Source organism: Macrotis lagotis, chromosome 3, assembly GCF_037893015.1.
Source record: "Macrotis lagotis isolate mMagLag1 chromosome 3, bilby.v1.9.chrom.fasta, whole genome shotgun sequence".
In the NCBI taxonomy this organism is placed as follows: Eukaryota; Metazoa; Chordata; class Mammalia; order Peramelemorphia; family Peramelidae; genus Macrotis; species Macrotis lagotis.
In genome coordinates, this window is record NC_133660.1 from 35,103,995 (window position 1) to 35,118,162 (window position 14,168).

At 36.8% G+C, this 14,168-nt stretch overlaps 1 protein-coding gene across 2 annotated transcripts in view; it reads left to right on the forward strand.

Annotated features, from left to right (window-relative positions):
* The first annotated feature begins 450 nt into the window (after positions 1-450).
* The window catches only part of AFM (afamin), a 30,995-nt gene continuing 17,277 nt past the window's right edge, over positions 451-14,168 (forward strand). For both annotated transcript variants that reach the window (XM_074228447.1, XM_074228448.1), the window contains exons 1-5: positions 451-581; positions 5,862-5,910; positions 8,096-8,228; positions 10,446-10,657; positions 12,475-12,607. In XM_074228447.1, coding sequence (XP_074084548.1) covers positions 494-581; positions 5,862-5,910; positions 8,096-8,228; positions 10,446-10,657; positions 12,475-12,607 — 615 coding nt within the window. In that variant the 5' untranslated portion in view covers positions 451-493. The remainder of the gene's footprint in view (positions 582-5,861; positions 5,911-8,095; positions 8,229-10,445; positions 10,658-12,474; positions 12,608-14,168) is intronic.

The window sequence follows — 14,168 nt, forward strand, 5'->3', positions numbered from 1 at the left end:
GAATTATGTCTATATTTTGTTCCATCCCTTCTTCCTTCCATGAGAGTAGGTCACAGATTAACCCAAATTAACCCAGATTAAATTGGATGAGTCATGTATCTTTTACATGATTGGAATACACTTTCAGTACATTGCTTGGATCTTAAACTAATGAGACTGAATGGTAGAAGTACAAAGATTTTTTTTAACTTGTGTTTTCAATGTTTTTTTTTAAAACAAAGTCTATTTGATTTGAACATTGTATGACATTAACCTCTGAGATTTTGCAGAAATCAATGTTGATTTCTTCCACAGAATTTAGAGATAATTTTCAACTAGTTAATAATTGGCAAAGTGATTTTCTAGTTCTTTTATTTTTATTGGTGGGCCAGATGGAAATAATATAATATACCTGGAACCAGTTATTTTTTAACAGGCACTATTAGAGAAAGGTATAAAAGTTTCCTTCTTCCTTACTATATTTCTTCCACTCATAAAAATCAAAGCTGGAACCATGATCTCAATAAGGTCCATTAGTCTGGTCATCTTTTTCTTCTCATTGGCTGAAACCCTAACACTGCCAAAAGCACCTCAGCAGGAAGGTAAGGCCCACTCTTTCACATGAGCTATGGAATAAATGTATAATTAACATGGCAGACAGATGTACTAATGTGACCTTAGGTAACAGTCAGAGTTACATAGTGTCCAGGTCATTGCCTACCCTTTGGCAAATGACAGTCATTGTGTGGAAATGGATTTGAAAGAACACTCATAAACTGGAGAGAATTCAAAGGAAGGTAAACAGAATGGTGAAGGGACTTGAGAGCATGTCAAATAAAGATTGTTATGGGATTGGTTAGTCTGAGAGAAGACAAGCTTTACAATAGAGTGGGGAAGGGTGGTCATATGGAAGATGGACATATTTCTGTTCCTTGACTCCAGAGGTGAGACTCAGGACCAATGGATGGAAGTTTCAGAATAATCAGAATTCGGTTTGATACAAGGAAAAAGAATACATTAAACCAAAACTTCTTTACAATTAGAACCACTCCTAAAATAGAACGGACTCTCTTGGGATGAAGAACTACTTCCCTTTGCTAGAAGTTTTCTAAGATGACAACTTTTGGGAACTTGTAAAATGGATTCTTTTCCAGCTATTTGATGGAGTAGATTGTCTCTGAGGTCCATTTCAGTCTTAGGTGGTGTAATTCTTCCCTTAAAATTCAAGTATGAAAATATAGTTTTCCCTTATCTTCCTACACCTTTGGCATTTCTACATTGTTTCTTCTCAGTTTGTTGCTGTTTTTGTTGTCTTACAGTCAAATCATCTTTTCCAATTCCTTATGATCCCATGGACCACAACAAACTGGGTGCTCTATTTCCCAAAGTCTGTCCAGGTTCATGCTGATTGCTTCCATGACTGTCTATCCATCTTATTCTCTGCTGTCACCTGCTCCTTTTGCCTTCAATCTTTCCCAATATCAGGGTCTTTTCCAAGAAGCCCTCTTTTCCAAGTTACTATTTAATCTTTGGGCCCCCAATAAGAACAATTATTTGCAATCATTGGCAGAGGAGGTTTTCCCAAGGGAGAGGTCACTCCCAGATGACACAAAGGGTGCTGCTACAAAGAATTTCTTCTTGTCTAAAAACAGTGATCACCGTAACTTTAGCCTTGGAACTTGATGCAGTTAGATAAGGCAGAGAATCACAGTTGACTTAGATTGCACTGTGTTAAAATTGCCACATTTCAGGACTAAGATTGCTGACCTGCAGAGTTTGGAAGGGCTAATAGTAAAATTGTTGAAAGTCATTATATTAATTTGCCTACACTGATTTACTAAGATCTGTAATGTCGGGGTATCATAACCTTTGAATGTGAGTAATATACATTCCTCTCTTTCCTGGTTCTTTGCTCAAACATTTTTAGGTCATCATAGAGTGAAGTATAAAATGGTGAAAAACCAAACCAAACCAACTAAAAACAACAACATCTCATCAAAACAGATTATAGGTGTATATATTTATATTTGTGTGAACATGATCTCTAGAGAGAGAATGGCATGGTAAGATGTGGATGGGATTTGAAATCAGAGGATTTGTATATATCTCTCAACTCAACTATCTATTATCTTTATCACCTTGAGCAGGTCAATCTGGATCTGTTTCTTTATATCCAAAGAAAATATATCTCTAAGACCCTTTCTTGTTCTTGACCTTGTGATATAGAATTAAAATGTGAGACACTGTGTACGTAAGATATATGGAAACCCAAAGCAATAATGGGTTTGGCAGATAGCTTAATTTTATTATATCTAAGACATTTAACTATAGACACAGTCCACTGATTATTGAATTCCAATGTTGCTATCATACTATTATCCTTGCCTTAAGTCAAGGCATGATACCTAGAAGTGGTTTTGGTTATTTTTTTGAGGCAATGGGGTTAAGTGAGTTGTCCAAGGTCACAGAGTAACTCTGTATTAGATCCTCCTGACTCCAGGACCAATGCTCTGCCTACTGTACCACTTAGCTGTCCCAGAGACCAGAAGTTCTGACATAGGTAGAATATCTAGAATGCTGCCTCTCATACCCTAAGATAAGGTATGTGGTATTAGCACAGTGTTCACTCAAAAACAAGCTCACAAGCCCCCACCAACGAGAGAACACAATTTCTTCAAGACAGAGGTACTTAGGGGCAGCTAGGTGGTGTAGTGGATAAAGCACCGGCCTTGGAGTCAGGAGTACCTGGGTTCAAATCTGGTCTCAGACACTTAATAATTACCTAGCCGTGTGGCCTTGGGCAAGCCACTTAACCCCATTTGCCTTGCAACCCCCCCCCCCAAAAAAGACAGAGGTATTTAACAAAACAGCACCATAAGAAAATTTGGGATAGAATACCCTCACCTTAGGGCACAATCTTCCGCAAATGTATATACAACACTGAGGGAAGTGATTAAGTGTGAGATGTATATGAGATGTGGTAAAGGTTTAACAACCAACCCTTTGTAAAAAAAATTACTTATGACAGACTTTATAAGTTTAACCTGAATTATTAATAGTTTCTCTATCATTTACTTAAATCTAGACAATTAGCAAAACAAAGAAATCATGCTTTGGTTTCTAGAGATTGTTGATTTCAAGGTTTAAATGCTCATGCTGAGAATTTTACAATTAACTCTCTTGAACTGCTATGGGGTGGTTTCAGGGGGGCCCCCATGGAAAAGAACACATGATATGTCTTTTGATGTCCATTATCTCACTATTCTCATTGGTCCTGTTCCCTATTGAATATGACATTTTAGTGGACCATGTTTTTCTGTTGGCTCCTTGAATTGACTATTGGGTGTGTAGTCTCAGGTGAGTATAAAACTCTGTTGGTGACTCTCCGAGCTGGGAATTGCTCCTACTTCTGGGTTCTCATATTCACTCAAGTCATCTCAATGCCAGTCTACTAAGTTATATTGACTGGAACCTCTCTGTGATCAGGGAAAATAGGTCTTTTGGCATAGACACTTCACCTAGCTAAGAAAAGCCAGACAGAGGACTACTGAGGTAAAATTCATTCTTTCTCTTTTTCTCCAGCTTCTATAGGGTGGAAATAAAAATCTTCTCCATTACAGAAAACTGTCTAATTTGGGGTTATCTACTCCCAATATCCTTTCTGACTCAGGGAAAGGAAAAGAAGCAGGTTTCTTGTTCTTCACTGGCCTACCCAGTACTCCTACCTATATTATCAAAATCTGTCAGCAGCAAAATTTGCTGAAAAATGCCAATTTATATTGGCCTACTATTAACTGTGAACACCTTGAGGATGTGACTGTCTTTTGCCTCTTTTTGTATCCCCAACACTTAGCACAGCACCTGGGACATGGTAGGTATTTAATCCATGTTTATTGACTGACTGATTGACTCATGAACATTGTCTTTGGCCGACACCTAACACAGTTACCAGAATTCAATAAACATGAAGTGCCTGATATACTCTACTAGATTCTGAGAATAATGAGATAAAAAATAAAGCATTCCCTTACTCAAGAATCTTAAATTAAATGGAGAAAGGGAAGAAGAACAACTAAGTATGGAAGAAATAAAAATCCATTTGATGCAAAGGAGAGAGTGTAGTCGAAACACTCAGAAAATCAAATAATTTAAATTAAAATAAAATTTGTTAAATCAAATTGAAAAATTTGAGAACTTTTAATTGGAGTTATTAGGGAAAGTTTCATGGAGAAAGTACCTGGAAGGAACAGAAGGATTTTAATAGACAAATATGAAATGGTGGGGCGGGGCATACCTAATGTAGAAGGAATGATGCAAATATTCCCTTCTAGACTAAGACTGGAGAGAGCTTAAAGATCCCTGAGTCCAAACACCTCACTTTAGAGAAGAGAAACTTTGGATCAGGGAGTAACTTGGAGGAAACATAGACTGTTTAGAGAGGATGATATGAAACAAGCCAAAGGTATATTAGAGAGATTTAAATGCCATATTACAAAGTGGATATTTTCCCCTAGAATCAATAGGGGAAACAGGCAACCCATTATGATTTAGCCAAATTATTTTGACAGTTGAATGAAGGGAAAAATGGGAGACAGGTTGAGAAAAGGGACCAGGGGCAGGAAGATGAGTTAGGAGGTTATTATAACAGTCTAGATAAGACATGTGGAGGGTCTGGGTAGGTGGGAATGGAGGTGGAAAAGAGGTGACGTAATAATCCCTTCCCCAAAATCCTATGATGCCTTTGAACCATGCATCTTGTAGACTCTTTAAAGGATTCAGGGCTAGAAAGATGTTCAGAAGCCATTTAGTCCAACATCCTCATTGTACAGATGGATTAACTATTGGGCATCACAATATACATAGTATGGAACTTGGGGGTCAGGAAGACCTCAGTTCAAATCCAGCTTCAGACATTTGCTAGCTGTTATATCCTTTGGATATGGCTTGACAAATCACTTACCTTCAGTTTGTGTCAGTTTCTTCAGTTGTAAAATGGAAATAATAATAGCACCTACCTCTCGAGGGTTGTGAAAATCAAATGAGATGAAACATGAGCTGTAACATGATTAGCACAGTGCCTGGCTCATATTAAGTGTTGTTTAAGTGATAGTTATTACCATTGTTATTGTTGTTGCTGTTATTATTATTATTATTACAGATAAGGAAAATTGAGACCTAGAAAAATGAAGTGACATGCCCATGGTTATCCAGTTAGTAATCAGTAGATCCTGAATTCAAAAAGTCAATTTTGAGGAGTTAAAATCCAGTTGCTAGGGGCGGCTAGGTGGCACAGTGGATAGAGCACCAGCCCTGGAGTCAGGAGTACTTGAGTTAAATCTGGCCTCAGACACTTAATAATTACCTAGCTGTGTGGCCTTGGGCAAGTCACTCAACCCCATTGCCTTACAAAAAAAAAAACTAAAAAAAATTCAGTTACTGATATGACTATTTTATAGAAATAATAACCATCATGTAATTTTAGCAATGGAGCAACCAAGACAAAGAAATTAAAGATCTGATTTGAGTTTGGCCTCTTTAATTCTGGTTCAGTCATGGAGGCCGAAGGTGTTATTTGGTCACAGTGAGGGGAGTAGATAAAATTTTAAAATGTGGATAGTACTTTTTCAATATGAGTCAGAGGTGACTTTCTATACTTGCTGGGGATAGATGGCTGACTGGCCTTGACCAGGAACCAGGTTTGATCTGTTGGTTTTCCTTCTATATTCTAATTTCTGAGTCTAGAGATCTTTCTTCCACCATTAATTTCCCATTATTTGTTTTGGTCACTATTATCAGATCACTTTCAATTCTTCTTTGGTAAATATTTGTTTGTTTTGGTAAATAACATATTTTATAAAAAATTAAATATTTTTTGTTTTCAGACTATTTAAATGCCACCCAGAAATTTTTGGAGAACAACATCAGAGACGTGTGAGTTGATTATTGATATTATAAGCTTGGCTAATACATCATCTTCGAATCATTCAATGCTTTCAATTAGGATTTTAGCTGGTTAGTTATTATTGCAATATTGTCTTTTGGATAATATGTCTGGCTTGTAGACAGAGAGACCAGCATTCAAATCCCTCCTCTGGCATTTACTCTGTCAACCTTGCTGTATGACCCTAACCAAATCACTTCTATTTACCTCAAATGAGGTCATGAAGAGTTAGGCAGGATTGAATAACAAAAAGTTTTAGTCTGCATTGTATCTATAGGATTTTAATGCATTTCTTGTATGAAGAAAATTATTGAATTTATATTTATAATACATGCCTCCATTCTCTTTCTTTTTATTGAGGGATTTAGACCATTCATATTTATGGTTATAATTGCTAAGTTTCTATTTTATTTCCCAAACTATATACTACATATAAATATGTGTGTATGTGCACATGGGTGTGCATATGTGTGTACTTGTATCTATATGTTTTGTTTTAAATAGAAATATTTTCAAGTTTACATTAAATTTCTGTAACTTTTTCTTACACAATTCAGATTCTGGTTTCTTCACTCTATTCTCTACTCCTTATTTGATTTTTTTGAGTTTAGTTTATTGTTATTCTTTCTTTCTTGTTCTACTCTTTCCTTTCACAGTATAGATGTGGTTCCTAAACCCTCCTGCCTGCTTTGCCCCCAACTGATTTCTTCTTCTGTCTCAGTGACATTAGTTTATAATATTTCCTTCCAAGAAAATTTCAACTTCTTTCTTACTCATTTCCCTTCCTTAGATACACTAGAACCTAGTTCCAAGACTATTAAATTGTCAGTGGAAACCATGGAAACTGCTCTACAACCTCTGTTAAAGTCAAGAGAGCCCAATGCTCTTCTTTGACTTTTCCTTCTTTTTCCTTCTTTCCTTTCCTGATTTTTCTTTTTGAATTCATGACTTTGAACACATGATCCAAATTCTAATTTTCCTTTCTTCCTTCCTCCCTCCCTATCTTCTTCCCTCCTTTCCTCCCTCCCTCTTTTCCTCCCTCTCTCCCACCCTCCCTTCCTCCCTCCCTCTCTCCCTCCCTCCCTCCCTCCCTCCCTTCCTTCCTTCCTTCCTTCCTTCCTTCCTTCCTTCCTTCCTTCCTTCCTTCCTTCCTTCCTTCCTCCCTCCCTCCCTCCCTCCCTCCCTCCCTTCCTTCCTTCTTTCCTTATTTCCTTCTTCCTTTCTTCCTCCTTCTTTCCTGATGAGGACACTGTCTCTACCAATGGAAGTTGGCACCTTTTTACAACAAGTCTATGAGAGGTATTGTATGGATGTGATCCTAGAAACTAAGATCTATCTGGCAAAATGATTAGCTATCTGTCTGCAGTTTACGTCTTGCTTATAATAGGTGGCTAATAAATGCATCTGCCTTTTACCCAGAGATTCTCCTTCATTTATACTGTACATGCCTAGCTTATTTACATATCTTCTATATTGGAACATGAGCTCCTTGAGGATAGGAACTGTTTTGATCTTTTTTTCTGAGTATCCCTAGTACTTACCACTGTGTTGTTGAATATCTGAATTGAATTGAACTAAATCTTACACGTGAAAAAACTTAGTAAGTTATGTCACTTCATTCATTCAGCATTTAGGCACTTACTATAGTAGGTATTAAAATAATAAAGTCCTAGGTGTAGGCTTAGGAAAAGGCCAAATCCCTTTTCAAAAATTTGTGTGACCCTGGGCAAGTCACTTAATCTTCACTTGCCTTAGTTTCCTCAGCTGGGGAATAGGGATAAAAATAACACCTACCTCCCAAGATTGTTATAAACTAAAAGATAATATCTTCACAGCTTTTAGCATTGTACCTGGTTTCCAGTGGACACTATATAAATGCTAGCTATTATGAATATTATTATTGACCAAGAGCCTATTCTGTGTCAGGGGCTAAATTAGGAGCTAGGGATACAAAGTCAAAAATGAATTAGACCCTTCCCTTAAGGAGCTTATGTTCTATTTTGCTTACAACTGGAGCTAGAATTCATAGCCTTTCCATTTCAAATCATATTAAATAATCAGTATTTTGAGATTTGCCTGAGCCTAGCAATAGAGATGATGCTAGTAATTGGTCTGAAGAAAAATGTTTGAGATCAAAAACGTTAAAAGCTTTTCTTGATGTGACTTTTGTTCCAGGACCACTGTTGCCTTTTCTCAGTTCATTCAAGAAGCCACATATGAAGAAATCTCTGGATTGGTTGAACAGATGATCCACTATAAAGACAAATGCATGGCCAACATGCAGCTCCCTGAGTGTTCACAGATAGCAGTAAGTGAATGAAGGATTTCTTCTGATTGCCTATTTTTCACCTGAAGAAAGAGGTCACAAGAGTAAATACTTTGTAGGATGTCTCTGTCTTGCTGTTTTATAAACATTACTTCTATATTTATCAATGCACCTTCCCTGGAAAAGATCAGGTCCATTTAAGGATGCCCCAGGAATAACCCTTTCCTATGACTCTGAAGCTTGAAAACCCCCATGGATGTGAAACAGAATCTGCCTACACCATTGGGAAACAGTCTCTCTTCCACTGACTTATCAATATGTCTCTGCCTACCATCTTTATAAAAATAACTTATTTTGAAAAGAACTTTCATTATTTTGTTGCTGTGGTTCAATCATTTCAGCAATCTATGACTCTTTGTGAACCCTTGTGCGGTTTTTGGCAAAGATACTGGAGTGATTTGTTTTTTTCCTTCTCCAACTCATTTTAGAGAAGAGGAAACTGAGGCAAAGGATTAAGTGACTTGCCCAAAGTCATATAGTCAGTGACTATCTGAGGCTAGATAGGAATTCAGAAAGGTAAGTCTTCCTGCCTTCAGGTCCAGCACTGTCAATAGTGCCACCTAGCTGTCATTTTATTGTTAGCAAAATATAACTATAAATTATTATTTATAATAGTATCTTATTACTCCCAACAAACCTGCATGGTAGGCAGAATCAAAGGCTCATAGCTTGAGAGGTTAGGGTTTAACTAGTTCAATTCTCTCATTTTATAGATAAGGAAACTGAAGCAAAAATATATCAATGTTGTGTCTTTTTTTTTTTTTGGCAAGGCAATTGGGTCAAGTGACTTGTCCGGGGTCATACAGCTAAGTAAGTATTAAGTGTCTGAGGTCAAATTTGAACTCAGGTCCTCCTAACTTGAGAGTTGGTGTTCTATCCACTGTGCCATTTAGCTGTCCCTTAATGCTGTAGCTTGCTTACAGATAAGGGAACAAGGTCAAGAGTCTAATCTATTTTGTCTGCTTTAAATTCCAGTACTCTTTCTCCTCCACTATATTATGCCTCCAGATGGTTCATATTAAAATGTTTCCCGGAAGGGACTGGATGACACCATTAGCTCATACCTCTCCCTCACTAAAAATATCACCTTGTAAAGTAGGCATAGCATTGATGCACTGAAATAAAAGATAAGGACAGAGGAGAAAAGAAAGGCCTCTGAAATCATGTCATCACAGTGAGAGCCCCTGGCAGTAGTGAAGAGGCAGCTTGAGACTTCTGGAGATAGAAGTTCTTAAAGGGAGGAAATCAGTGTCTCACACTGGTGAAGGTAGAAAAAACAATTGTGCTTAGGCCCAACTTGAGCAAAGGACTATTTGCTGGCAGAGTAGAACGATGGTGAGTTGGTGACACTATGGATAGAGCTCAGGAAGAACTGAGCTCAAATTCAGTCTGAAATACTTAATAGTTGTGTGACCCAGGATAAATCACTTAACCTCTGTTTGCCTCAATTTCCTAATCTGTAAAATGGGGATAATGAAAGTATTTACCTCTCAGAGTTGTTGTGAGGATCAATTGAGATGATAATTGTAAAGTACTTAGCACAGGGTCTGTCACATAGTAAGTGTTATAGAAATATCTACTATGATGATGATTATGGTGGTGATGGTGGTGGTGATGATGAAGATGATGATCATGTGGTGGTGGTGCTACTGCTGCTGCTGCTGCTGATAGTGGTGATGGTAGTGGTGATTGGGATGATTATGATGGTGGTGGTGGTGGTGAAAGGGTGATGATGGAACAATCTTTCTTTCTTTCTTTCTTTCTTTCTTTCTTTCTTTCTTTCTTTCTTTCTTTCTTTCTTTCTTTCTTTCTTTCTTTCTTTCTTTCTTTCTTTCCTTTTCTTTCTTTTTTTCCCCCAAGGTAATGGGCTAAGTGACTCGCCCAAAGTCACACAGCTGGGTAGAGATTTGAACTCAGATCCTCTTGACTCCAGGGCCAGTGCTCCATCCACTGTGCCACCTAGCTGTTCCTTTATTTCTTTTTTTATCTGGTGGTCATGCTGCTGCTGCTGCTGCTGCTGGAGGTGGTGGTGGTAATGGTGATAATGATGATGATGATGGTGATGATGATGATGGTGATGATGGTGGTAGTGATTTACTACAATAATGAACTGCTATTCATTAAATTGATTCCTTATCATCCAGGTGAAAGAACAAAAAATTGGGCCATATAATTAACATGTTTTTTTCTCTTGTCTAGATCCATGTAATGCAAGATAAAATATGTGGGGTAAAAGAATTGTCTGACAAGTACAGACTTTCAGAATGTTGCACAGAAGATACTTCCAAGAGACGAAAGTGTTTCTTTCAACGTAAAAGAACTGATGTCAGTTTTTTGACTCCTTTCCAAATCCCAGATCCAGAGAAGGGGTGCCAGGAGTATAAAGAAGATCCCGATGCTTTTCTAAATCAGTAAGGACCACCATCCCTAAAAAACTTCCCAGGAGAGCCTGCCTTAGTCCTTCTCTGATATTCAAGGCTTTGGTACCATAGGTTTTGAAATGGAAAAGGTTGTGTTACCAGGTTTGGAAGACATGATTTGTTTCTCAGTAACAAGTCAATGATAATAAGATTTGCCCTTGTTTGGGAGTAAAGACAGGTCATTTAATTCCAAGTCACTTCTTTTTGTTTTTGTAATTGATATTTTATTTTTCTAGTTAAATTTTATGAGTTTATCAATATTCATCTATATGAGTATGCATATTTTTAAGTTGCATAGTTTCCTTCCACCCTCCCTTCCATCTTCCTCCCCTCTCAGCAACAAACAATCAGGTGAAAATTGCATATACATATTTTTGTTCGACCCATGTACAGATGAGTTATTTTCCTCATGGGGAATTAGGATTAAGTGAAAAGAAAGTAAACCATGAGATAGAAAAGAAATATATAAGAAAAATTCTTAAAAAGTGAATATAGTAATTCATTTAGATTCTGAAGGGTTTTTGTTTGTTTTTTGCTTGTTTTTCTTTTCTTCCTCTGGATGGGGATGGCATTGTCCATAGTCAATCTCCTAGGGTTATCCTAGCTCTCTGAACTGCTGAGAGGAGCAGCAGCCATCAAGGTTGAGCAAGATCAACTCACAATGTTGTTGTGAATGCTCTTTGTCCTGCTCCCTTTGCTCAGCATCAGATCCTGTAATTCATTCCATGCTTCTCTAGAGTCTGACCACTCTTGGTTTCTTATAGAGCAATAGTATTCCATAACATTCATATACCATAACTTGTTCAACCATTCCCCAATTGATAAGTATCACCTCAATTTCCAATTCTTTGCCACTACAAAAAAGAACTGCTATGAATATTTTGTAACATGTGGGTCTTCTCTCATTTTTCATGATTTCTTCTGGATATAGGCCTAGTATTGGTATGGTTTGATCACAGGGTATGTTCAGTTTTATTGCTCTTTGGTCATAGTTCCATGTTGCTCTCCAGAATGGTCGGATCATTTCACAACTCCACCAACAAATCATTAATGTCTAAATCTTCCCACAACCTCTCCAATATTGATCATTTCCCTTTTTGGTCATCCTAGCCCAATCTGATAGGTATGAGGTGGAATCTCATGGTTGTTTTAATTTGCATTTCTCTAATCAGTAATGATTGGAGCATTTTTTTCATATGATTATATAGAGCTTTCATTTCTTTATTTGAAAACTGTCTGTTAATATCCTTTGATCATTTATCAATTGGGGAATGACTCCAAATCATTTCTAATCTAATGAAGGCTCATCTTTAGATGCCTGAGCTTTATCATCTACATCTGCTTAAGAAGTTGGTAGCATCAGCTTTGTGTTGGTTGAATAAATAAGATGAAATGCCTAGGATAATATATGTCATTTGGAAGAATGGTGAAGGAAAGGGAACCTCTGTCCTAGATCTAAAAAGTAAAATTTTTACCAAAAGCATTGAATTGTGGATTAAAAAAATACAATAGAATGCATAAGGAAAAGAATATCATCCAGTTCCAGTATTTACTAAAACTGGAAAGTGTTTTTTCCTTTCTTCTTCCCTCCCTTTCTTCCTTTCTCCCTTCCTTCCTTCCCTACCTCCTTCCTTCTCTTATTTATTTCTTTCCTTCCTCTCTTTTTCTCTCATTTCCTTCCATTCTTAATCCATCTTCCTCTTTTCCCCCTTCACTTCCTTCTTTCTTTAATTTTCTTTTTTTCTTCTTTCCTTCCTTTCTTCCTGTTTCTGTTTCTCTTGTTTACTTCTTTCCTTCTTTCCCTCCAGCTATATTTATGAAATAGCCAGACGGAATCCATTTGTTTTTGCCCCTACACTTCTGTCTATGGCTGCTGACTACAAAGAAGTCAGTACTAGCTGTTGCCAAGAAGAAAAAAAACTTGAATGCTTCCACACAAAGGTATGGTATTTTTTTCTTGTTAAAATTAATAGCCTCCCAGTTCTTCAGTTTAAAATGATAACTACTAAATTACTTTGCATTTATGATATTACTTTTCTTGCAAATGCATCATGAGCCAATGTTAAGACAACTGGATTCAAAGTCAGTCCTATTTACTGCTTACTTCACTTTGATCAAGTCATCTTTCCTCTTGGAGTTGAATTTTCCTGGGTAGAAAATGTGGGCATTAGCAACATTGACTGCCAAATTTTACATTTTTTACTCTATGATTCCAATGTCTTGTTTTATCAGTTGATAAATCTGTTGACTGTCAGATGCTGGTCATATCTTCTCATGACCTTAAATGAAGCTCTGTGTACTACAAATACCCATTTCCATTGACATTATTTGACTTCCATGTCCCTCTTAACTTGAATCAAATTCCAAGAAGTGAATAATTGAGAGGAAAGGTACATATTTTATCTCCAGTCTTCAACTACTCTTCCTGTATGATTAAGATAAATGACCAAGCTTCTCAGAAGAGTTGGTAGCATATGACTTATGTGCCACTTTTCTTTCTTTTTCTTTTTTAAAATAAATTCATTGATTTATTTTTTCAATTTCATGCAAAGATAACTCTTAACATTTATTGTTTGGTAAGATTTTGGCTTCCACATTTTTCTCCCTCCTTCCTCCCTTTGACAGCAAGTAATCTGATATTAGGTTACACATGTATAACTATGTTAAACATATTTCCCTATTAGTTATGCTATGAACAAAGAATCAGAACAAAAGGGAAAAAACCCATTAGAGAGGGAAAAAGCATTGTATTTTCCAACCCAAGCACTTTAGAATTGTCTTTGACTATTGTTTTACTGATAAGAGCTAAGACTATCATAGTTGATTATCACACAATTTTGCTGATAATGGTACAGTGTTTTTCTGGTTCTACTTACTTCACTCATGTCATTCCATGTAAGTCTTTCCAGGCTTTTCTGAAGTCCATTCATGATTTCTTACAGAACAATAGTTCTGTAACATTCATATACAAGAATTTGTTAAGTCATTTCCCAGTTGAGGGGCATCCCCTCAATTTCCAATTCTTTGTCCCTACATAAAGAGCTGCTATAAATATTTGTGTACATGTGGATCTTTTCCCTTTTTTAAAAAATAATCTCTTGGGGATAAAGATCTAGTTGTGGAATTGTTGTATCAAAGGGTTTGTATGCACATTTTTATTGTCCTTTGAGCATAATTCCAATTTGCTCTCCAGAATGGTTGAATCAGTCCCAAATTTCACTTTTCTAAGGTTAAATTATAAACGTTTTCTGTGATTCTACTCATAATTAGCATACTGTTATATCTTTTTTTTTATGTAGAGACTTTGTAGAGAAATCTTACTTTGCATAAGAAGTAATAGATAGGGGAAGCTAGGTGGTGCAGTGGATAGAGCACCACCCTAAAGTCAGGAGTACCTGAGTTCAAATCCAGCCTCAGACACTTAATAATTACCTAGTTGTGTGGCCTTGGGCAAGCCACTTAACCCCAACTGCCTTGCAAAAACCTTAAAAAAAAGAAGTAA